The sequence below is a fragment of the Brassica napus genome, unplaced genomic scaffold, assembly GCF_020379485.1.
Source record: "Brassica napus cultivar Da-Ae unplaced genomic scaffold, Da-Ae ScsIHWf_651;HRSCAF=957, whole genome shotgun sequence".
Taxonomy (NCBI): Eukaryota; Viridiplantae; Streptophyta; class Magnoliopsida; order Brassicales; family Brassicaceae; genus Brassica; species Brassica napus.
In genome coordinates, this window is record NW_026016712.1 from 1 (window position 1) to 25,726 (window position 25,726).

At 30.4% G+C, this 25,726-nt stretch overlaps 1 protein-coding gene and 1 pseudogene across 1 annotated transcript; one reads left to right on the forward strand and one right to left on the reverse strand.

Moving 5' to 3' along the window:
* Window positions 1–2,541: 2,541 nt before the first annotated feature.
* On the reverse strand, window positions 2,542–5,225 carry LOC125604907 (annotated as a pseudogene).
* A 5,268-nt stretch (window positions 5,226–10,493) lies between these two features.
* LOC125604906 lies at window positions 10,494–12,179 on the forward strand. The gene is made up of 4 exons (XM_048775051.1): window positions 10,494–10,857; window positions 10,929–11,021; window positions 11,591–11,763; window positions 11,827–12,179. Exons 1-4 carry the CDS (start codon window positions 10,584–10,586, stop codon window positions 12,019–12,021), a joined length of 735 nt encoding a protein of 244 aa, XP_048631008.1. The 5' UTR covers window positions 10,494–10,583; the 3' UTR covers window positions 12,022–12,179.
* Window positions 12,180–25,726: the final 13,547 nt, after the last annotated feature.

Below are 25,726 nucleotides of genomic sequence, written 5' to 3' on the forward strand. Positions count from 1 at the left end.
AAACTTATGTATGTAAAATAAAAACTAAAAAGGAGAAAGCCTGTCTTTAAGAGAAAAATGCCATGTACTGAGGGAAACCTTTGTGTGTCAACTCCAATATTCAATGCCCCCAAACTTCTTTCTTTTCTTCTCGCACAATGAACTCTCTAGAACTCTAGTGGCAGAATGAGGTTTGTAAAGGTTCACCTTCACGCAAAAAAAAAAAAACATGTAGTCAACAGTTCAACAGTTTAATCCAGCACGAGCACCCCTGTCTTATTACACACAACGCTCACCTAGTCTCATTCTGAACTCTTTTCAGGTACCTTTGATGGCTTCAAACTCCCTTCATCATCGATGGAAGTTTGACTCTTTCCTTTGCTGATTAAGTGCGCCTGGTACTCTCTGCAGATGAGCAGGTGCTTCTGGAGATTGGAAGTTCCTGATTTTGTAGCACATGAAAACACCTTCTGGCAGTAGTGGCAATGCATGCCTGTCACACGGCTCTGCTTTGTCCTGGTGTAATGGTTCCAGACATCTGATCTTGGCACAACAACCTTTTTCACCTTTTTTGCCTCAGGACTTCTTCTTCGCAAGGTGTACATGTCTCCTTCCTCTTTCACACCTATCTGGTGTTTCAAGTTCTCGTATTCAACTCCATCTTGCTTGTCAGCTCCGCTGTTTGTGTTCTTGAATGTTGATGAAGCCATTTGCTAAGAAGTGACAAACAATAGTCAGATTAAACAAATAAAAACAGACAAAACAACTAAAGATTATACACATTTTAGACATGAACAAACGTAAAAAACAATCATCTTTAAGCAACAATCAAGATAAATAAAACGTCACAAGAAAATGAAACAACTGCAGATGCTATACAAGTCAAATATACGGGTTTGTTACAAGCACACCACAATTGAAACTAAAAAATAATTTTTGGAACAAGAATAAACACATACGGGTTTGTCTCAGACTCTCAGTTTCAGTAAACATGAACATCATATAAGAACAGAATAGAACTCTATCAATTAACATAAGAAGCCGTTTTGTTCATGAAAACAACATACTTAATAGGAACCGACAACCCGACAAATCCGAATGACCCAGAACCCCAGAACATCTAGCCATTACTCGATTGCAGAGAAAAGGAGAAGAGTATCTTACCTCTTACTGAAATCGTCGAAGGAGGAGAGGAGTTTTGCTGCTTTGTACCTCGATGAAGAGCACAACTTATATAAGAAAGGAGATTCAAGGGTTTGCGAATCACGGAACCGATTGGAACAGAAATCGGAGAGAATATGTTTAGGAAAGAGGATCATGATTTAGGGAATCTCAATATTGAGAAATAAGGATCAAATCGTAACAGGATCAAAGAAATCGCAAAGGAGAAACAATGGAAACCTAGAACATATCACTTGATCCTCGGGTATCCATTTACCCGATCGGGTTGGTGCTTTTTACCCGACCCGACCCGTAACCCATTATACCAAAAATATGACCATTCGGGTTTTTTCTCAAGATCCGAACCCGACCCGAACCGGTTTTAATCGGACCGGGTTCGGTTCGGTTGATCGGGTTCGGTTTTATTGCCCTGGCCTAAGCTGGTACATTTATTTGGGCTTTGCTAAAATTATCCTTCCAATTGTTTCCCAAATAGACTGCAAGTGATGCATTAGTTTATGACTTAATTTTAGATACATAGTACTAGTTTCCCACTTCGGTGCCACAATATGTACATGGCATGTGAAACTTTCATAATTGCACTGCAATTCGAGAAGAATATGATTTATGGATCATGGATTGATCATTGATACTGAGGAAGCACAAAGAGAACTGATGAAAAACATATAATATATAGAAGTATGCGAGATGTGGCTTTTGCGGAAATATATCGGCTCATTTTGTTCAACTGTAAAAAATGTATGACAGAATTACGTAAAGTATATGTGATCATAGGTTATATATGACCTTTGCGTAAATGTGTTGGCTCAATTTGTTCAATTCTGACTCTCTTAGAACTTTAGAAGGGTGTTCTACATTATGTAAAGTATAAAAGTATGAGACATGAGTAGTTATGTATAAACTTTACTGGAACTAAATAATTTTTTAAAGACAATCTAGATTGATGCGCAGGCCTTTTTTTATTTTAATATTTAAAAGCTCAAAATAATAATAATACCAATTGTGCTAGCTTTTTTCTGTGGAGTGGGGTTTTGGATGTGCCTTCTTAGATAAACAAACAAAAGTAAACAATGAACTCAACGGCAGATCAATAAAATGTTAGTCTAAATTTTTAATAGTTGCGTTTCTACGATTCAAAATATTTCGTTTCCCATTCAGTTTTCGATTCCGTGCAACGTAAATTACAAGTGGCTTATTTTTGTTATCACATCATATGAGCTAAAACATCTTATATTTCATAGCAAAAGAAATGACCGAATCAAGAGAGTAAAAAAGAGGCCATTCCATTATTATTGATAAGGAAGGGTGAACTGATATACATTTGTGAATAATATATTGATAAATTTAATAGTACAGTCCGATACGACAAAGCCACATGAATGTTCTTACCTAATCCATATTTATATTATAATTTTCTCTTATAATCTAAATTTCCCAATTCCATTTAGTGGCTCCATACATAACGACGATTAAAGTCCTCATTTCACGCAATTACGGCCATTAGTCTTCTCTTAAGTTCCATCCTGCAATAACCAATATCAACATTGTTCAACTTAGTGAAAATCGATGTTAACCGGACTATATGATAAAACATTTTACCTCAAGAGTTGACGGTCAAGGGCTCCACTGGCCATCATTCCCCGGTTCTCATAAGCACGTCTGACAAGATACGGTATAGCGGTTTCTACCGGTCCAAATGGCATGTACTTGCTGACATTGAACCCGGCTCTCTTTAAACCAAAGGACAATGCATCTGACATACCGTATAGTTGCGCAAACTCTATGGTCCCGTTCTTTTTATTGATATTGAGCTCACTCGCCTTCTTTGATGCAAGTCTCCCTAAAATTTATAATTCTCCAATAAGCAAAATCAGTTTCACTAAAAAGAATAATCCTACATGGTCGGTCTCGGGCAGAGTAAGATGAAACATTCGTTATGTCCCCAAATTAATTTTTAAAGAGCTATTATAAATAAGTTGCATGGTCCGCAATTTTATCAAAGAATTTTTCATTAAAATTAACATAAGAATGTTATGATCCCCCAAAATCTCAATCCGGTTGTGATACTAGTTTAAATATTGTATTCCAGTGGCTTACCCGAATCAGCATTATGTGTTGCAAGAACGACACCGAAACCCGATCCGTTCGAGGCCTTCTCCATTAGGAAGGTCATGCAGTCATTGTAGCAAGCATGCGTGTTCTGAAGTGTGTCATGAACTGGTGACTTGTGTCCCAAGGAATCTGCCAATTTACCTTCGCTACACATATAAGCCCTCTCACCAACTTAAACCCCATAGGAACACTTTCTTTCTCGGCTTCTTGTACAACCAAATGCAACCTCTCGCCTGCGTCTCTCAAGTACGCCTGAATCGTGTTGTAAACGATCGGTCTGTCTTTGTCCCCATTGAACATGATGGCTGATGAGTAAGCCATGTAGTCGATCGCTGGTTGGAGGATTGTGTCCTCCGCATCAATCAGCAAAGGCACATTGGACTCTTGGCATTTCCGGCAGATGTCTTGGATCCTTACGTGAGCTGCTTCGAGCTCACGTTCTTCTTCAGCGGTTAACGGTTCCGGTTCTGAGTTTGTGGTAGAGAGGACTTGAATCGGAGAAAACCGTGAAAGATTTGAGCTTCCATGAGAGTTTGAAGCTCTTACTCTTGTGTTCCCAACGAAGCAAGTCGCTCACACGTTTTAGAAGACTGATGGGACAAATGGCAGTTATTTTCACGACCACTGAGCTAAACTGTTAGGTCAGAGAGAACAATAACATGTCACAATAAACCAAACATAATAGATAAACATAATAGATAAACCGGAGCAACCGAGTCTTCACAAAAAATAAACCGGAGAATATTCCTAAAGTGTAATCTACTAGTTTACTTCCAAAAGTTCTAGTCCACCAACAAGGTCAGATTTTCAAGCTCCAATGAGGACCTCGTGCGTATAAATCTAGTCCGATAATGACGTATGCTTTGAATTTTCTACCGTTAGAAAGTAAATAATTAGACGCAAAAGTCATTTTCATAAGAGAAAAAACACAAGTTGGCTATGTACTTCTTTGAGTAAAAAGTTGGCTATGTATTTGCTGCTTATGAAAGGTTATGAAAACGCGTAAGAGTAATCATTATATGAAAAGATAGATGTGAATATGCACGTCTATGTTTCTATGCAAGTGCACTTTGTCAGGGTACGGAGATTTGGCTGCCCAACCAAGTTGCCCACAATTGATTATTATATGATTCGGTTAGGAAAAATAGTTATGAAATAATTAAATTCAAAATATCGTGTGACAGATTTTTCTTTTTGTCTGTTCTGATATGAATTTTAAAATGTTTATTCCGGAATGGAAAATGAGTTTAGATTGCTTACGTGGGATGTTGGTAAGGACTTGGCAGCTTCAATGGTTCGAATGAAATGTTGCATGTTATCATCACAAGAGGCAGCGTCATCGGCGTGTTCAACGCCGTACACAAGCATACCTTTAAGACCCGTCGCCTCGTAAACGCTCCTCACACGTTCCGCGGCGGCGCTGGCGTCTTCACCGGCACAGAAATGGTCATAAAACGTACCTTTCACAAGGCCAAGGACCATGCCACGTGTCAAAGCGTTGTCCATGAGTTTAGAGCTCATGACCCACGATCCCACATCCACCATTGGACCTATGGCCGCCGCATGCAACACGGCGGTGGAACGGAGGAGATCGGGGGTGGGGACAGAGGCGAAGAGCCGGGCCTGGTCGGAGAGATCGATGTCATTGTGAGTTTGGTTGTGTTTTGGGTGGTGGAGTGGTGGCTCTGGTGCTTGTTGTCCGAAGGAGAGAATCTCCGGACGGCGGCTGTTGAAGCCGTCACGGTGGGAGAACCCACCGGTCGTAAAGAGGAGAAACAGTGAGGTCGCCGGATAAAGTTTGTTCGGAGGAGACGGGTTGCCATAAAATTCAAAGATTTTCTTTTTTGAAACGAAAAAATAAATAAATTTGTGTTCCTCTCTTTTGATGTTTCTTCGGCTTTATCGCTGTTTTTTCTCTCCTCTTCTTATTTCTCTCAACGCTTTGTTGTGTGATATATTCTCGCCTTTGTTACTGCCTCATGTATTTATATAAGACCATAACCATAACGTTTTACGTGTATGGTGTATATAGATGCCAATGTGTACGATTCTTAATCGGATAGAGAAAATTAATCATCTAAAATTACAATGGTATCTTTATATAAAGAAAGTCAAAGTCTTCAATTTTTTCTTGACTAGTTTGAAGATATACTTCCAATTTTACTCAAAAAGTATACGTTACCATATATTCCGAGGAAACTTTTTTGGGGCAACGATATGATGTCAAATATAAATCTTTCCTAATATTAATCGATTTATATTTATACTTAAACCGATTAAATACTAATACATTGAAGTCTACTCTAACGGTTAGGAAGAATCTTAGGGTATGATTAACTCCGGTCTATTAGCCAGAATTCTTAACTTTTGATTTGACATTTTTTTTTTTTTACATTTTTCGATTAAAAATGATTCTTATATCTCTTATGTAAGAAACGATTCTTAACTTTTCTTAGTTAAAGTTTAAAAAAATCTAAGAACCATCTATTAGCCGAATAAAAAACGCTAGTTAAGAAACTGGAGTTAATCATGGTCTTAAAATATCATAATCTTAAAATACCACCACATCTATGTGATATGGTTATTTTTATAAACTATTATTGAATATATATGATAGTGGCTCATCTTGACAAAAGAATTGGGACTTTTAATGTTTTCTCAATGCCATTCTATAGATATCTCAATTAAATACTACTATCATAAGTATTTGATATTTATTCCGTGTTACTACTGCTTTCTCAGTTCTCAGTTTACAGAATCTAGAAGCTACGCTACTTATTTTGGTCCACACAGATTAGCTGTTTAAAAATACTTTTCTGGAAATGTAAGAAGAAGATTGCGCCATAATTTTCTGAGTGAGCATATTATTTTGACAACATAAATAGTAATTACGGACGACAGAGACAGCAAGGCCCTGACTATGGGATGAGATAACATAATCAACTGATGTGGTATAATAGAATTTATTATTTAATTCTGTGCTGTAAATTTTTTAATCAAAGGATTATTCAGCCTAGGCCCTAGACGGTGGAGGAAGATATGAAAGAAAAGTGCACGGTGAATCGGATGCAACATAAGACTTCGATTGAATCTCCCCTTGAATATTTGACTTTTCTAAATTGGAATCTTGGAATCTTGTTGATAACTAATTTGAATTAGTCAGCAAATATTCTCCCCTAATAAAAGTAATTAGTCAAATATAGATTTGAAGTAAAAAAATGGCAACACAATCTCAACTTTGAATCACCCATAAATTCCTTATATTTATAAAATATTTACTGTACAGTAATTTTTACTAATTTGTTAAAAAGGAAGTATGTATTACGATTATATTCATAAACGACTAACAGCAAAATTGCAAATAAGTGATTAGTGTATTGTTTGGTTGATTTTTTAAAAATCATATATTTATTTGGCACAAAATTTCAATCAAATATAAAATTATTATACAGCAGGATATTCTATATAATATCAGGTTATATGTCTGAATCATGTGAAACATACATCTTATTTTACAGTTTTTAATTGCTTCCTAATTTTCCCATAATTTGGTTCTTATGAAATAAAAGCTACTATAGTTACATAGTAACACTTCAGCATGAGAGTTTGATATTCTACTCCTTCGTCCAACCCATACCACTTCACGCAATAGTGAGGACGAACCAAGTAACCAACCAAGCTAATGATAAGATGCAAATATATAATTACTCATTGTTATTTTATTCTTCCAAAAATTACAACAGAGTATCTTTGACAGAACAGATCTTTAGAAAGAAAAAAAAAGAGTGTAACCCACTTCGTCCCCCAAAAATGAAAATAATATAATCGAATTTTAATTTGCTGCGTGATTTGAGCCGCTAGATTGAGAGAAGGTGAGAGGGTCACGTGAGGAAGTAAACAGGTTAGGTGAGCATTGGACACGAATGTTGCCAGCTATCGCCGCCATTTTCATTGGTCCAACCCAAACCTTCCATGCAATATTCGGCTTTTTGTTTTCTGAAAACAATACTGAAAACAAAGTCAAATTCATTTGATTTCTTTTTTTTTTTTTTCAAGTGATTTGTTGGTGTGTAAATGACCTTTATGATACTGTATTAAAAATTAAATTGTTTAAATTAACTAGATTACTTTTATAAAAAAAATTAACTAGATTATTAAATAGTTTGTGTTATCTTATTCACATAGTAATAGCTTTGTATTTATACATACATTAGATCCTATTCTGATAAGAACTACGAACCTACTATTACACATTGTTATCCAGTTAAGAGTTATCTCAATAGTTATGTATTTCTTGGGTTTACATTTAATGATAATAAGTACAGTAGGTATTATACTTATAGGTTAACACATACATTTTGAATTTTTTTTTAAAAAAATATAACAATAATGTTTTAATGTATAGTTGCCTCATACACAAATATATTAGGATGGTCGAAAAGATTTGGAACCTTTATTTTATCCATTTCTCTAGAGAATTGTGATTTTATAGTGGTTAATCCACTGATTTAATGAGTATATGAAGTTTTACTAAATTAATTGATAAAAAAAATTGAACGATGTTTATGTACCATGAAAGAGAATTTAGTATACATTAATACAAATGTAAAATGTGATTTTAAGATTTAAAAAAACATTAAAAATTATAGGCTTCAGTATATATATTATTACACAAAAATTCAATATTTTCGTAGGGGTTTGTTAATCCATAGATTTTGAGAAAATTAAAAAAAACAAAAATATTTTTTTTAATGTATAGTTGCCTCATGCACTAATATATAATTATGTTAAAAGAGATTTGGAACCTTTGTTGTCTCCGTTTCTCTAGAGAATAACGATTTTATAGTGGTTAATCTACTGATTTAGGGAGTATATGAAGTTTTACTAAATTAATTGATAAAAAAATTGAACGATGCTCATGTACCATGAAAGAGAGTTTAGCATACATTAATACAAATGTAAAATATGGTTAGAAATTTTAAAACAACATTAAAAATTATAGGCTTCAGTAGATAAAGCATTTACCAAAAACTCAATATTTAACACACATAGATTTTGAGAATTTCAAAAAATATGACCATATTGTTTTAATGTATAGTTGTCTCATGCACTAATATATGATGATTGTCAAAGAGATTTGGAATCTTTGTTGTCTCCGTTTTTCAAGAAAATAACGATTTTATAGTAGTTAATCCACTGATTTAGAGAGTATATAAAGTTTTACTAAATTAACTGATAACAAAATTAAACGATGTTCATGTACCATGAGAGAGAGTTTAGAATACATTAATACAAATGTAGAATGTGGTTAGAAATTTTAAAACAACATTAAAAAATTATAGGCTTCGGTATATAAATCATTTACCAAAACTCAATATTTTCGTAGGGGTTAACACATAGATTTTGAAAAAATTTCAAAAAATATAACAATATTTTTTTAATGCATGGTTGGATCATGCACTAAAAATGATAATGTTCAAAGAGGTCTGAAGCCTTTGTTGTCTCCGTTTCTATAGAGAATAGCGATTTTATAGTGGTTAATCCACTCATTTAGGGAGTATATGAAGTTTTACTTAGTTAATTGATAAAAAATTTGAACGATGCTCATATACCATGAAAGAGAGTTCATCATACATTAATACAAAGGTAGAACGTGTTTAGAAATTTTAAAACAACATTAAAATTTTAGGCTTCAATATATAAATCATTTACAAAAAACTCAATATTTTCGTAGAGGTTAACAAATAAATTTTGAGAAAATTTCAAAAATATAACAATATTGTTTTAATGTATAGTTGCATCATGCACTAACATATGATCATGTTTAAAGAGGTTTGGAGTCTTTGTTGTCTCCTTTTTTCAAGAGAATAACGATTTTATAAAGTTTTACTAAATTAATTGATAACAAATTTGAACGATGCTCATGTTCCATGAAAAAAAGTTTACCATACATTAATACAAATGTATAATGTGGTTAGAAATTTTAAAACAACAATAAAAATTATAGGCTTCAGTATATAAAGCATTTACCAAAAACTCAATATTTTCGAAGGGGTTACACATTGATTTTGAGAAAAATTTCAAAAAATATGAAAATATAGTTTTAATGCATAGTTGCCTCATGCACTAATATATGATTATGGTCAAAAAGATTTGAAACATTTGTTGTCTCTGTTTCCCTATAGAATAGCGATTTTATAGTGGTTAATCCACTGATTTAGGGTATATATGAAGTTTTATTAAATTAATTGATAACAAATTTGAACGATGCTCATGTACCATGAAAGAGAGTTTAACATACATTAATACAAATGTAGAATGTGGTTAGAAATTTTAAAGCAATATTAAATATTATAGGCTTCAGTATATAAACATTTACCAAAAACTCAATATTTTCGTAGGGGTTAATACATAGACTTTGTAAAAATTTCAAAAATTTCAAAAAAATATGAAAATATTATTTTAAAATATGGTTGTCTTATGTACTAATATATGATGATGGTCAAAGAGAGTTGCTTTATTTTGGCATTGAACTGTTTATTTGAGCAGACATGACACTAAAAATTATATAGACGCAACAACCCAAAGTGGTTGAAAGATTACATCAGATGGAAATCTTTCCATTCTAAGTATAATCACAAACTAAATGATTAGATAGGAAATGAGTTGGCTTCATGTCAAGTAAAATATCGTACGTTGATTCAAGAGAGTTAAAGCTAATTTCATCAATAAGGAAGCTGATGGAAACTAAACAAATTGATCTCATCGACCAATGCAACACTTCGATTTTGGATCAGTATAAACACCTTCTTTTTTTTTTTTTTGTAACATCAGTATAAACACCTTATTAAAACATGATTTTTAGGAAGTTTTTAGGGTAGGATTCTTAGCGGAATATAAAAACCAATCTCTTAATTTTTAACTAAAAAAATAAGAATCAGTTCTTAAAACTCTTATTTAAGAATCGGACTCTTATTTAAGAATCGATTCTCAATTTTTTTAGTTAAAAATTAAGAAACAGATTATTATATTCTGTTAAGAATTCTATCCTATGAACCTACCGATTGATCTCAGGGGCCGAAAACAATGGGCCTGATAAAAAATTGATAGTGGCCCATTAAATGCCCATATTATCAAAAGCCCTTAAGTCACCGAAATTTAGAAATCTTTTTCAAATCTAAACCGGTTTGGGTAAATTGAAACCGGTCTAACTTTGAGTTCACTTTAGAACGTCATCACTTCGACATGATCCACTCCGAGTCCGTAAGATTCTCTTTGCGCCGCCCAAAAAGAACAAGAAGGAAGCAATAATGCCACTGTCACTAGTCCAAGCCGCTTCAGTCTCCTACCTGAGATCCCAATCCACTCTTCCCAAGCCTTCCTCCTCTGTTTTACTTCTCCAAAAGTCAATCTTTCCTGATTCAAAGTTAACAACTTTCCGCCGGATCCTTCGTTCCTCGAAGAAATCGTCCCCTCGTGCTTCCCTGCTCGAGACGCCTGTCTTGTGGGCTGGTAGAATCTGCGTCTTTTACGCGCTGGTCAGAGCTGGTTTAGCTGGATCCAAGTCTAACCCCATCGTCTCTGGTTAGTGTTTGTTTTTGAAATTGGGTTTTTTTATAGCTTTGATTTTGATGTTTTTGGATTTGTGTTTTAAGGTTTGGAGAGTGGCGGTGTTGATGTTGAAGATGATGATGGTGGTGTGGATCTTGGTTTCTCCAAGTGGATTCAGAACATTAAGGGCAAACCAGGTTTTAGTTTCAACACTTGCTGACTTGTTCTGTCTTATAATATTTATGTCCAAGTTTTGAACTTTTAATCCAATTTCACTTAATGAAATCTATTTTCTATGACCCTTTTAGATATAGAGATGGTTTAGTCAATGGTTTAGTAATTTGTATATATAAGTTGTACTGTGCACTAATCTGTGTCCAAGTCTAGAGCTTTTGATCTAATTTGACTCAATGATATAGTAGATATTCTATGACCCTTTTTGATATAGAGATGGTTTTAGTCAATGGTTAGTAAGAAAATGCAACATACCAGTTGTTTATACTTGTATGATGTTGTACAGTGCACTAAGTGTAAATAAACTCATATTCTAAACTCGAAAACCGAATAAGCTTAATCTTTTCTGGAACCAGACTAACTAAGCTAAGTTTGATTTGGATTTGGATTTGTTCTAACTGCTATTCTTCTGTGGTATGTAGATTCAGCTATAGTTTCTATTTCGTTATTTGATGAAGAAAGAGACTTACTGATTCTATCCAGCTTAGATGTTGAGCATGAGACAATTTTTTTTGATGTTTTATATGGTCAGATAAGGATGCAGCTGATAAGAGGAAGCTAGTGAGCAAATGGCACCCAACGACAAAGGGAACACTTAGAAGGAACTACAGGGTACCTTCCAAAGGCGAAGGAAACCGTCTGCTCAAAGCCATTGCCTCTCTTCTCTCTGATGATGACCATTTCAGAGATGCAACATCTCACAAGGTAACAATAATCTCCACTTGTTTATTCTCTCGGTAAAAGAACCTAATAGAGACACTGTTGCAGGGTTGTCAAATACGGCGAGAGAGTGCACACGGTCAAAGCGTCTGTTGCAACAACGTGAGAGCTCTGTTCGATGAGTTACCAACGCCGCATTTGGTGGTTGAGATCACACCTTTTCCAGCTGGTCCGCTTACAGAGATTGATTACCTTAAGGCTGAGAAGCTGGAAAAGGTTCTTAGGTCAGGCCCCAACATCTGAAACCCTCTGCTACTCGGAGAGAGTGTTGTACCATGATGTGTCTAATTCCAAAACCTTGTACATACTCTTACCATCTTTAGACGCTGTGAAAGTGTTGGTTTCTCGTCAAGCTTTGTATCATTACCATTATCATGATTAAAAGATCGTTTTAAGGTACATATAAGTTTCTATATTAAATGCTATACACAAAGTCATAATAATAGTGCCATAATTCTGAGTTTTAATTTTCGATGAAAGTTTTTATTTTTCTTCTTAATTTTGTACTCTTTCCATTTTAGTTTAATTGTCGTGTTAAAATAAAATTTTCCTTTTCAATATTAACAATATTTTTCAGTTTTTTTAAAAATATATATTTTTCAATTTATTTTTATTGACTGAAATATGGTTAGTTATATAAGTAATGATGTTTTTATTTTTAAAATATATAAAATTAATGTGTTTTTAATAGGCATGAGACTTTTATTCGATATCCGGATTCGATCCGGATCCGATCCGAAAATCCGGATATCCGGAGGGATCGAATTCAAATCCGGATAATAAAATGTTGGATTCGTCAAAACCGGATCCGGATCTGGATATCTTAATTTTTTAGTCCGGATATCCGGATCCGTAAGTTCTATTAATAACTATTTCAAAAATAGTATTATATATATATAAAAATTAATGTTATTTAATATATTTTCATTTTTATAATAGTATATATAAATTTATGTAAATTTTGTAATATTATACATAGAAATAATTAAAAAAATTATATATATTTTTTATTTTTAATTTATTTTTAATATTTTATATATATTAATATTATTTTTTATTTATTTCAAGGATCCAAATTCAGATCCGGATATCCGCCGGATATTACAATTTTTAGAAGGATATCTGACATCTGGATATCCGAGAACCCCAGATCCGGATAAAGATAATAAAATTATGGATTCGCTGGATAAGGATCAGGATCCGGATACCTTAAAATTGCCCGGATACCCAATCCGTCTTATGTCTAGTTTTTAATCTGTGAATAAATTTAAAACGATAACTAAAATGAAACGGAAAAAGTATAAGCCCAATAAATCTCACATATGGCTTCAAATGATACATATATGTTAACCAAACGCCTAACAAAACCAACATTTTTAAAAATCTGGTTAGAACGTTGGAGAATGTACAGAAGGAAAAACTCATTTTGTCATTCACAATGTTTTATGTTAGAAGAAGGCAATACTCAGAAAAATGGTCAAAGAGGCACTCAGGCACATCATTCACCAAGTTACAACAAAAAATATTTGGGTTGGTTTTAGACCGGGCCATTTAATGTGAAACGATATTGGTTTGGGCTTATGTATTTATGTCCTATCTATTTGATTGAGTTTATCAATACGACATAACAAATAGAAATTCCGAAAATGTGTCTAGTCTATTTAACTAGGGATTAACCCGGGCTACGCCCGGGATTTTTATTTTTTTCTAATTTAAGTTGTTAAATTATTTATATTTAGGCTATGATATATATTTATATAAATGTTAAAATGCATGTCATAATTAAAATTTATTTTTAAATTTTAACACGTTAAATTAACATATTTTTTACTATTTAAATATTTTTTTGTAATTTTATTGGCTATCTAGTTATCATATTTACCAAAACTATCTTTTGAGTGTTGGAATAAATGTTTTAGAGATTTTATTAAACTGCATAGTATTTTCGGATGACCATATGCTCAACATTCGATCGATCCATAAAAAGATGGTCGATCTCCTTGGCCAGGTAAGTAAAATTTTAGCAAAAATATATTTTATTTTCAAATAATAAGTATATAACTATTCTTTTTAATATTTTTTAATTGTATTTTTTGATTAAATTATTGTATTATAATGGTTATGTAAATATTTTTTGTGATGTTTGAATTTGTGTTGTTCGTATACTTAACCTAGATGATATTGATATTTAACAATTTATTGTTTTCTGGAAATAGAAAATAATGATATATCAAAACGTATCTAATACTTGTTAAATGATAGTATAATGTAAATTACATCCATTATTTGAAAATAACCATTTGTTGTTTTTATTTTTATTTTAAATCAGAAATTATTTTTATTTAAAAACATTATTCATATATAATATAATAGTTTAAGTTTGGAAGATTAATCTATATATAAAAATTATGTATATTTTTTAAAAAATAATTTAAGATATTATATATTGAGTATATGAATAAAAGCTGAATTTCTTATCTTGAAAATCAGATATTTATATTTTTGTCTTCATGTCATACTCACCAATCCATCATTGATATTTATAACTCAGTATGTTTTTTAAAAACTTAGTTTTAAGTAATAAACGAATTTAATAAATTAAATTCATCACCTATAATGTTCTGTAAACTATATTTGAAAACTCTCTAAAATTATATTTTAAGCATAATATTATTATTATTTAATTTAAGTTATTTTAAACATAATATATGCTAAACAAACTTAAATTATATTTACAATAGGACCATCCTAAACCAGTTAGTAAACCAAAAACAATACTAAACCAACATGAACCAATACCTGATTCGGCGAGGAAGGAAGTGTTTCAGGATAAATGTTTGAATGGTTATTAACTGAAATGGTTTGATCATGAAAGAGTTATTATGAATATTAACAATAAAATTATGGATTAGATTAATTTAAATTTGTAAGAATACCTTTGAGTCTATGAAAAGCAATTCAATTCCCATGAATAAGTTTAGCTTTTGGAAGTTGCGGGTTTCCCAACAATGAATCCACCTAACAAAAAGTTTGTTGTTATAAGAAAATCTCATTCAAGGTCATTAAAGGTTTCTGGGACGGCAAGAGTTGATGGTGAAACCATTTGTTTGCTCGAGTGCTTTGAAATTTTCCTTAATAGTGTGAGGTTGATGTGGATGGAATAATGAGTTTTATAGGGACTTTCTTGATGTAAAACTATACATTTTTTTTGTTTAATGTGGTATTTTAATTTTTTTAATTTACTACCATTTTAAGATAGAAGTACATTTTAAGATAGATGCTTAAATCTTAATGTACTTTTTCCATTTTTTTAAATGTTTATTTCCATTTCTTATATTTTTATTTACGTAATATCTATATTTTATATTTTAAAATAGATATTTAAATATTAATGTACTTTTTCCATTTTTTAAATTGTGTATTTACTTATATTATATATTTTACATTTTAAGATAGATGTTTAATGCTTGATGAACTTTTTCCATTTTTAAAAAAATTGTGTATTTACTTATTATTACATATATAATTCATATATTATATATTTACATTATTTACTTATTATTTATTTTCTGTATATGTATTTCCATTTCATGTACTTTTCATTTACTTAATATCTCTATTTTACATTTTAAGATAAATGTTTAAATATTAATGTACGTTTTCCATTTTTTCTAAATTGTATATTTCCATTTGTTATACTTTTTATTTACGTAATATCTATATTTTAAATTTTAATATATATTTTTAAATCTTAATGTAATTTACCATTTTTTAAATTTGGTATTTACTTATATTATATATTTACTTATTATTTATTTTTCTTTATATTGTGTATTTCTATTTCTTATACTTTCTATTTGCTAATAATTTTATATCTTAAGATTGATTTACATTTTAAGATTGATGTTTAAATACTAATGTACTTTTTCCATTTTTTAAAATTGTGTATTTCCTTTTCTTATACTTTCTATTTACTTAATATCTATATTTTACATTTTAAGATAGATGTTTAATATTTAATGTACTCTTTCCATTTTTTTAAAATTGTGCATTTACTTGTTATTGTATATATAATTCGTATATTTATATATTTATAATATTTACTTATTATTTATTTTTCTATATATTGAGTATTTCTCTTTCTTATACTTTATATTTAGTTAATGTCTATATTTTATATTTTAAGATAGATGTTTAAATTTGTACGTATTTTTCCATTTTTAATGTAAAACGGCAATGTTTAATAGAAGAACTTGGACAAATAGTCAAATAGTTATATTTATGTTTTTTTTCTTTTTTTTATAAAATGGTAATGTTACATTATGAAGATAACCCGTTTTTTTAGTGAACAAGGGTAATCTTACATATGTTTAATGTAGTTTTTCTATTTTTTTATGTTGTATGTTTACATATTATTGTTATTTTTAAATGTAAAATGGTAATTTTACATATGTTTAATGTGGTATTTCCATTTTTATATTGTATGTTTACATATTATTTATTATTTTCGAAATTATATATAATATTTTTTTTACAAAATAGTAATGTTACATTATGGAGATAAGCCGTCTTTTTTGTTTAGTGAAAATGGTAATCTTACATATGTTTAATGTAGTTTTTCAATTTTTTTTGTTGTATGTTTACATATTATTTTCTTAAATAAAAATGTAAAATGGTAATTTTACATATGTTTAATGTAGTATTTCCATTTTTATGTTGTATGTTTTACATATATTTATTATTTTTCGAAATTATATATAATGTTTTTTGCTTTGTTTATAAAACGGTAATGTTACATTATGGAGATAGACCGTCTTTTTTTTTAAGTGAAAAATAGTAATCTTACATATGTTTAATGTAGTTTTTCAATTTTTTTATGCTGTATGTTTACATATTTTTTATAAATTTTCGAAAATAAGTAATATTAAAATGTAAAACTGTATTTTATGCCACGTGTCATCTTTCAGGATTATATTATATATTTACTTATTATTTATTTTTCTTTATATTGTGTATTTCTATTTCTTATACTTTCTATTTACTAATAAATTTATATTTTAAGATTGATTTACATTTTAAGATAGATGTTTAAATATTAATGTACTTTTTCCATTTTTTTAATTGTGTATTTCCTTTTCTTGTACTTTCTATTTGCGTAATATCTATATTTTATATTTTAAGATAGATGTTTAAATCTTAATATACTTTTTCCATTGTTTTTAAGTTGTGTATTTCTTTTTCTTATACTTTCTCTTTACTTAATATCTATATTTTACATTTTAAGATAGATGTTTAATATTTAATGTACTCTTTCCATTTTTTGAAATTGTGCATTTACTTATTATTGTATATATAATTCGTATATTTATATATTTATAATATTTACTTATTATATATTTTTTTATATTGAGTATTTCTCTTTCTTATACTTTATATTTAGTTAATGTCTATATTTTATATTTTAAGATAGATATTTAAATCTTTACGTATTTTTCCATTTTAAATGTAAAACGGCAATGTTTAATAGAAGAACTTGGACAAATAATCAAATAGTTATATTTATATTTTTTTCGTTTTTTTATAAAATGGTAATGTTACATTATGAAGATAAACCGTTTTTTTAGTGAATAATGGTAATCTTACATATGTTTAATGTAAAGTTTCCATTTTTTTTATGTTGTATGTTTACATATTATTGTTATTTTTAAATGTAAAATGATAATCTTACATATGTTTAATGTAGTATTTCCATTTTTATGTTGTATGTTTTACATATATTATTATTTTTGAAATTATATATAATGTTTTTTGTTTTTTTTTTATAAAACGGTAATGTTATATTATGGAGATAAGCCGTCTTTTTTAAGTGAAAAATAGTAATCTTACATATGTTTAATGTAGTTTTTCCATTTTTTATGCTGTATGTTTACATATTTTTTACAATTTTCGAAAATAAGTAATATTAAAATGTAAAACTATATTTTATGCCACGTGTCATCTTTCGGGAAAAAAAATTTCCGCTGATGTGGACGCCCTATGGAGCCTCAAAAGCTCCCTTTTATTAGTAGAGATGAGTATTTCTCTTTCTTATACTTTATATTTAGTTAATGTCTATATTTTATATTTTAAGATAGATATTTAAATCTTTACGTATTTTTCCATTTTTAATGTAAAACGGCAATGTTTAATAGAAGAACTTGGACAAATAGTCAAATAGTTATATTTATGTTTTTTTCGTTTTTTTATAAAATGGTAATGTTACATTATGAAGATAAACCGTTTTTTAGTGAATAATGGTAATCTTACATATGTTTAATGTAAAGTTTCCATTTTTTTATGTTGTATGTTTACATATTATTGTTATTTTTAAATGTAAAATGATAATCTTACATATGTTTAATGTAGTATTTCCATTTTTATGTTGTATGTTTTACATATATTTATTATTTTGAAATTATATATAATGTTTTTTGTTTTTTTTTTTATAAAACGGTAATGTTACATTATGGAGATAAGCCGTCTTTTTTTTTAGTGAAAAATAGTAATCTTACATATGTTTAATGTAGTTTTTCTATTTTTTATGCTCTATGTTTACATATTTTTTACAATTTTCGAAAATAAGTAATATTAAAATGTAAAATTATATTTTATGCCACGTGTCATCTTTCGAGAAAAAAATTTCCGCTGATGTGGACGCCCTATGGAGCCTCAAAAGCTCCCTTTTATTAGTAGAGACTAGGGATTAACCCGGGCTACGCCCGGGATTTTATTATTTTTCTAATTTAAGTTGTTAAATTATTTATATTAAGGTATGATATATATTTATATAAATGTTAAGATGCATGTCATAATTAAAATTTATTTTTAAATTTTAACACGTTAAATTAACATATTTTTTACTATTTAAATATCTTTTTTGTAATTTTGTTGGCTATCTAGTTATCATATTTAGCAAAACTATCCGTTGAGTGTTGAAATAAATGTTTTAGATATTTAATTAATCTGTAGAGTATTTTCGGATCGACCACATGCTCAACAATCGATCCATCCGTAAAAAATGGTCGATCTCCTTGGCCAGGTAAGTACAATTTTAGCAAAAATATCTTTGATTTTCAAATATTAAGTATATAACTATTCTTTTGAATATTGTTTTTTTGAATTGTATTTTTTGATTAAATTATTGTATTATAATGTTTATGTAAATATTTTTTGATGTTTGAATTTGTGTTGTTCGTATACTTAACCTAGATGATATTGATGTTTAACAATTTATTGTTTTCTGGATATAGAAAATAATGATATATCAAAACATATCTAATACTTGTTAAATGATAGTATAATGTAAATTACTTCCATTATTTGAAAATAACCATTTGTTGTTTTTATTCTTGTTTTAATCAGAAATTATTTTTATTTAAAAACATCATTCATATATAATATAATAGTTTAAGTTTGGAAGATTAATCTATATATATAAATTTATGTATATTTAAAAAAAAATAATTTAAGATATTATATATTGAGTAACTGAATAAAAGCTGAATTTCTTATCTTGAAAATCAAATATTTATAGTTTTGTCTTCATGTTATACTCACCAATCCATAATTGATATTTATAACTCAGTATGTTTTTAAAAAAATTAGTTTTAAGTAATAAATAAATTTAATAAATAAAATTCATCCCCTATAATGTGCTGTAAACTATATTTAAAAACTCTCTAAAATTATATTTTAAGCATAATATTACTATTATTTAATTTAAGTTATTTTAAGCATAATATATGCTAAACCATCTTAAATTATATTTACAATAAGACCATCCTAAACCGGTTAATAAACCAAAAATAATACTAAACCAACATGAACCAATACCTGATTCGGCGAGGAAAGAAGTGTTTCGAGATAAACGCTTGAATGGTTATTAACTGTAATGGTTTGATCATGAAAGAGTTAGTATGAATATTAACAATAAAATTATGGATTAGATTAATTTAAATTTGTAAGAATATCTTTGAGTCTAAGAAAAGCAATTCAATTCCCATGAATAAGTTTGGCTTTTGGAAGTTGCGGGTTTTCCAACAATGAATCCACCTAACAAAAAGTTTGTTGTTATAAAAAATCTCCTTCAAGGTCATTAAAGGTTTTTGGGACGGCAAGATTTGATGGTGGAACCATTTTTTGCTCGAGTGCTATGAAGTTTTTTTGATAGTGTGAGGTTGATGTTGATAGAATAATGAGTTTTATAGAGACTTTCTTGATGTAAAACTATATTTTTTTGTTTAATCTGGTATTTTCATTTTTACATAATTTACTACCATTTTAAGATAGATGTCCATTTTATTTAATGTACTCTTTCCATTTTTTGAAAACTGTACAATTACTTATTATTGTATATATAATTCATATATTTATATATTTATAATATTTACTTATTATTTATTTTTCTATATATTTTGTATTTCTCTTTCTTATATTTTATATTTTGTTAATATCTATATTTTATATTTTAAGATATATGTTTAAATTTTAATGTATTTTTCCATTTTTAATGTAAAACGGCAATGTTTAATAGAAGAACTGGACAAATTGTCAAATAGTTATATTTATTTTTTTCTTTTTTTTTATAAAATGGTAATGTTACATTATGGAGATAAACCGTTTTTTTTTTGTGAAAAATGTTAATCTTACATATGTTTAATGTTGTTTTTCCATTTTTTATGTTGTATGTTTACATATTATTTTTAAAAATGTAAAATAGTAATCTTACATATGTTTAATGTAGTATTTCCATTTTTATGTTGTATGTTTACATATATTTATTATTTTCGAAATTATATACAATGTTTTTTGAATTTTTTTATAAAACGGTAATGTTACGTTATGGAGATAAGCCGTATGTTTAATGTAGTTTTTTTCATTTTTTATGCTGTATGTTTAAATATTATTTACAATTTTCGAAAATTAGTAATATTAAAATGTAAAACTATATTTTATGCCACGTGTCATCTTTCGGAAGAAGTTTTTTTGCTTATGTGGACGCTCTATGGAGCCTCAAGGTTATATAGCAAATTACATGAGTTCATGGGTGTATCTACGCCAACTACTCTATATTTAATGTAGTATTTCTATTTTTTATGTTGTATGTTTACATATATTTATTATTTTCGAAATTATATATAATGTTTTTTGTTTTTTTTATAAAACGGTAGTATTACATTATGGAATTAAGCCGTCTTTTTTTTTAAAAGTGAAAAATGGTAATTTTACATATGTTCAATGTAGTTTTTCTATTTTTTATGTTGTATGTTTCATATTATTTATAATTTTTGAAAATTGGTAATATTAAAATGTAAAACTATATTTTATGCCACGTGTCATCTTTCGGGAGAATTTTTTTTCGCTGATATGGACGCTCTATGGAACCTCAAAAGGTCCCTTTTATTGGTAATATTACATTATGGAATTAAGCCGTCTTTTTTTTTAAAGTGAAAAATGGTAATTTTACATATGTTCAATGTAGTTTTTCTATTTTTTATGTTGTATGTTTCATATTATTTATAATTTTGAAAATTCGTAATATTAAAATGTAAAACTATATTTTATGCAGTATTACATTATGGAATTAAGCCGTCTTTTTTTTTAAAGTGAAAAATGGTAATTTTACATATGTTCAATGTAGTTTTTCTATTTTTTATGTTGTATGTTTCATATTATTTATAATTTTTGAAAATTAGTAATATTAAAATGTAAAATTATATTTTATGCCACGTGTCATCTTTCGGGAGAATTTTTTTCGCTGATGTGGACACTCTATGGAGCCTCAAAAGGTCCATTTTATTAGTAAGGATTCTATTTTTTATGTTGTATGTTTCATATTATTTATAATTTTTGAAAATTAGTAATATTAAAATGTAAAACTATATTTTATGCCACGTGTCATCTTTCGGGAGAATTTTTTTCGCTGATGTGGACGCTCTATGGAGCCTCAAAAGGTCCCTTTTATTAGTAAGGATTATCTTTTGATAAACTAATAATATGAAGAAGATGTATTTTGTTTTTCACGTTACTTCTTTTTTACAACACTTATTTCATGTTTCTACTATACAGTGATTCATACTTGGTTTGTTGGTAACAAATAACAATGGCGCATCTCCATACGACACGTCCACTAGGAGTCTAGGACCATTACTAACATACAAAACGATGTGGTGTGTCGTTCTACAACATAGAGAAAACCAACCCTAACGTTCCGAAAGAAAAAGACATTTGATGCAATGTTTTTGAAGGAAGAAAATAAGGAGTGGACGTGAGGAAAGGCTCTTGGGGGCAGTGACTTACCAATAAAGCAGCCTATACTTTTGGGACCCCATCGCTACAGCCACGTGACCACGATTCCACCGCCAGCTCGCATTGTCTCTCCTTGTGGCCCCTTCCCTAAAAGTCGCCCTTTGCTTTTTTTTTTCAAAATTTTTGTTCTTATATTATTCTACGCATTAAGCGATTAAACTTTCAAGAAAAAAATATTATCCTTTTTGTCAACTAATATTTTTTTTTTCTTGGATTTAATGTTAAGGTTTGCAGACACTATTTGTTTGGCATATTTATTTTCTCTAGTAGTTATCAGTAATATCGTTGTAGTGTCAATCTGGTGTTCTCTTCCCCTCATTATATATAGAAAGAATATCATGGCCGTCTTTGCTTCAGGATTACGTCAACGACACCAACCCTTTTATTTGGCGGTGTGTGTGGTTTCTTATCTCACAATATCTAAATAGCAATGTGAACATAAACAATTTTAGATTGGATGTAAACCTTTAACCAAAACGTTTGTTTTTAATTCTATACATAGAAGGTTGTTACTTGAAGCAAAGCCGGCAATTTTAAGGAAGACGAAGTCAAATACTTAAAGCGAGATAGATGAGTGTAGTTGGGGTTTAGGTAAGCACATAATTGCCCTTTTTATGCCTGGAAAAAAAATCTAGCTCCAAACCATAAAACTCATGTTATAAATAACTACAATCATTTAGAGTATGTGTGAAATTGTACGTGTAGATAGTTAGATGCATACAACCCCACTATGAAAAAGTATGCATGTGCATTTTGCGTCAGATCACCTGATCTCACGCCATATGCAATCATGTTGAAGTACTTAGAAACATTCAGACATTTGAATTTGTCTTTGAGAAGATGCAATAGAAATGCTAGGATCAAAATTTTGTTTATGAGAATGAATAAGAGTATATATGGCTCTTGTAATATTTGTCCATTTTGGTAACAAAAATGTTAATTTATCTAAGAATATTAGAAGCTTATAAAGTTGTCAAAATATACGAAATCTAAATATTTTAATAAAACTTTAAATTAATTTTTTGAAGTATTATCCAAATTATGACCTGTTATCACCAAAATAACTCAGGATATGGATCAAGCTTTTATATATTTAGATATTGATTGTTGTAGTTACATATTATACCAACTATCCGTATTGGATTTTTATATCCATGAAATTTCCTTGTAATTTATTACAAACACTACAAGAAAACAGCGGTATTCTGACGGACGATCCGACGGAAAATGAATTCCTCGGAATATACCGAGGCATTTCCGAGGCAATTCCGAGGAAATACAAAATTTTGCTTCCTCGGAATTCCGTCGGAATATTCCGACGGAATACCGAGGAAACTAGTATTCCTCGGAAAAAACCGATGAATTCCGAGGAAATATTATAGACGTTAGAGAGCCGTTGGAGAGCCGTTGGGGGATTTTAAAAATTCCGAGGAAATTCCGACGAACTAGCCGTTTGCATCGGAATTCCGTCGGAATTTCCTCGGACCGTCGGCAGGATTTCACCTATAAATACAAGCACCCCTCTTCCTCTTCATTCACACCATATCTTCATCCTCCCTCTCACTTTCTTTACACACGAATTTGATTCATAAAAAACATGTCTTCTTCCAATTATTTTCGTTCTTGGATCGATCGACCTCATTTGGATCCGAACACGAGATTGCTTACGGAAGAATACCAACAAGGTATAACCGAATTCATGGGGTTAGTTCACCGACAACCGGAAGCAAAAACAGGTATGTTAAGATGTCCTTGCTCTAATTGTAAAAATAAAAAAGTTATTAAAGAATGGGATGTTTGGACTCATTTATATTTGAGTGGGTTTACACGAAGTTACAAAATTTGGTATCATCATGGAGAAACTGATTATGAACTTGGTAGTACTAGCGAACCTCAGCCACCGGTTAGATTAGAAGATCCAATTAGAACGGATGTAGATTACGGTGTAGGTACTGAGCAGATGGTAAATGATCATTTTAGAGGGGAAGATTTACCCAATGCCGAAGCTAGGAGATTTTATGATATGTTGGATGCTGGAAAGCAACCATTGTACGAAGGTTGCAGAGATGGTCATTCAGCTTTATCATCTGCTACAAGATTGATGGGCATTAAGACGGATTATAATTTGGCTGAAGACTGTGTGGATGCGATTGCTGATTATGTAAAAGGTATTCTACCTGAAGATAATGTAGCTCCTGGCTCATACTACGAGGTTCAGAAACTCGTAGCTGGTCTTGGTTTATCGTATCAGGTAATAGATGTATGCAGAGACAACTGCATGATTTATTGGAGGGCGGATGAACAGCGGGTTTCATGCAAATTTTGTGGGAAGCCTCGTTATAAAGATACGAGTGGAAGAATTCCAGTACCATATAAAAGGATGTGGTATTTGCCTTTGACGGAAAGGTTGCAGAGGCTGTATCTGTCTGAACGCACAGCGCAACCAATGAGATGGCATGCGGAGCACTCAACAGATGGTGAGATCAGACATCCTTCAGATGCAAAAGCGTGGAAGCATTTCCAATCAAAGTATCCCGACTTTGCGTATGAGAGAAGAAATGTCTACCTTGGATTATGTACTGATGGTTTCAGCCCGTTTGGCAAGAGTGGAAGACAGTATTCTCTATGGCCAGTCATTCTTACACCATACAACCTACCCCCAAACTTGTGCTTGCGACGAGAGTTTTTGTTCCTCTCGATTCTCGTTCCCGGACCAGAGCATCCTAAGAGATCACTTGATGTGTTTCTTCAGCCACTAATATATGAGTTGCAACAACTATGGACTCAAGGTGCTGAAACATACGATGTTTCGTATAAAGAAAACTTTCAAATGCGGGCAGTACTAATGTGGACAATAAGTGATTTTCCAGCATATGGTATGTTATCTGGATGGACAACGCATGGAAGGCTATCATGTCCATATTGTCAAGATAACACTGATGCTTTCCAACTAAAACACGGAAGGAAAACGTGTTGGTTTGACTGTCACAGGAGATTTCTACCACCAGATCATCCATATCGTAGAAGTAGGAATTTGTTTACGAAGAACAAGAGGGTGTTTGACAGTCCACCTCCGGAAATTCGTGGGAAAGATTTGAAGACACAACTTAGAGATTTTGGTGCAGAAAGAACGCCAGACGTCGGTGGACATGAGCATTTTCCGGTAGATGGTGTTGGAAACCTACATAACTGGCACAAAAAAAGTATTTTTTGGGATCTGCCATACTGGGAGGATCATCTACTAAGGCATAATTTAGATGTCATGCATATCGAGAAGAACTTTTTTGACAACCTGATGAACACGATCCTTAATGTTCAAGGTAAAACAAAGGATAATTTGAAGTCAAGACTGGATTTAGTCGATATATGTGCTCGTTCAGAACTTCATGTTGATGAGAGTGGTAGGGCTCCTTTTCCCATATACCGACTTGATGCAGCGGGAAAGGATGCGTTCTTTGATTGGATTTCAAACGATGTGGAATTTCCAGACGGTTACGCATCTAATTTGCGTAACTGTATCGACAGAAAGGAAGGAAAGTTTACTGGCTTGAAAAGCCATGATTGCCATGTAATGATGCAGCGTCTCCTTCCGTTTGCCTTC

What these genes read in the sequence shown, in the direction of transcription:
- LOC125604906 (XM_048775051.1), top strand. Translation starts at nt 10,584, where the DNA reads ATGCCACTGTCACTAGTCCAAGCCGCTTCAGTCTCCTACCTGAGATCC. An exon ending in GTCTAACCCCATCGTCTCTG is followed by an intron (nt 10,858 to 10,928) that starts GTTAGTGTTTGT and finishes TTGTGTTTTAAG; the next exon opens with GTTTGGAGAGTGGCGGTGTT. An exon ending in GAGATGCAACATCTCACAAG is followed by an intron (nt 11,764 to 11,826) that starts GTAACAATAATC and finishes ACACTGTTGCAG; the next exon opens with GGTTGTCAAATACGGCGAGA.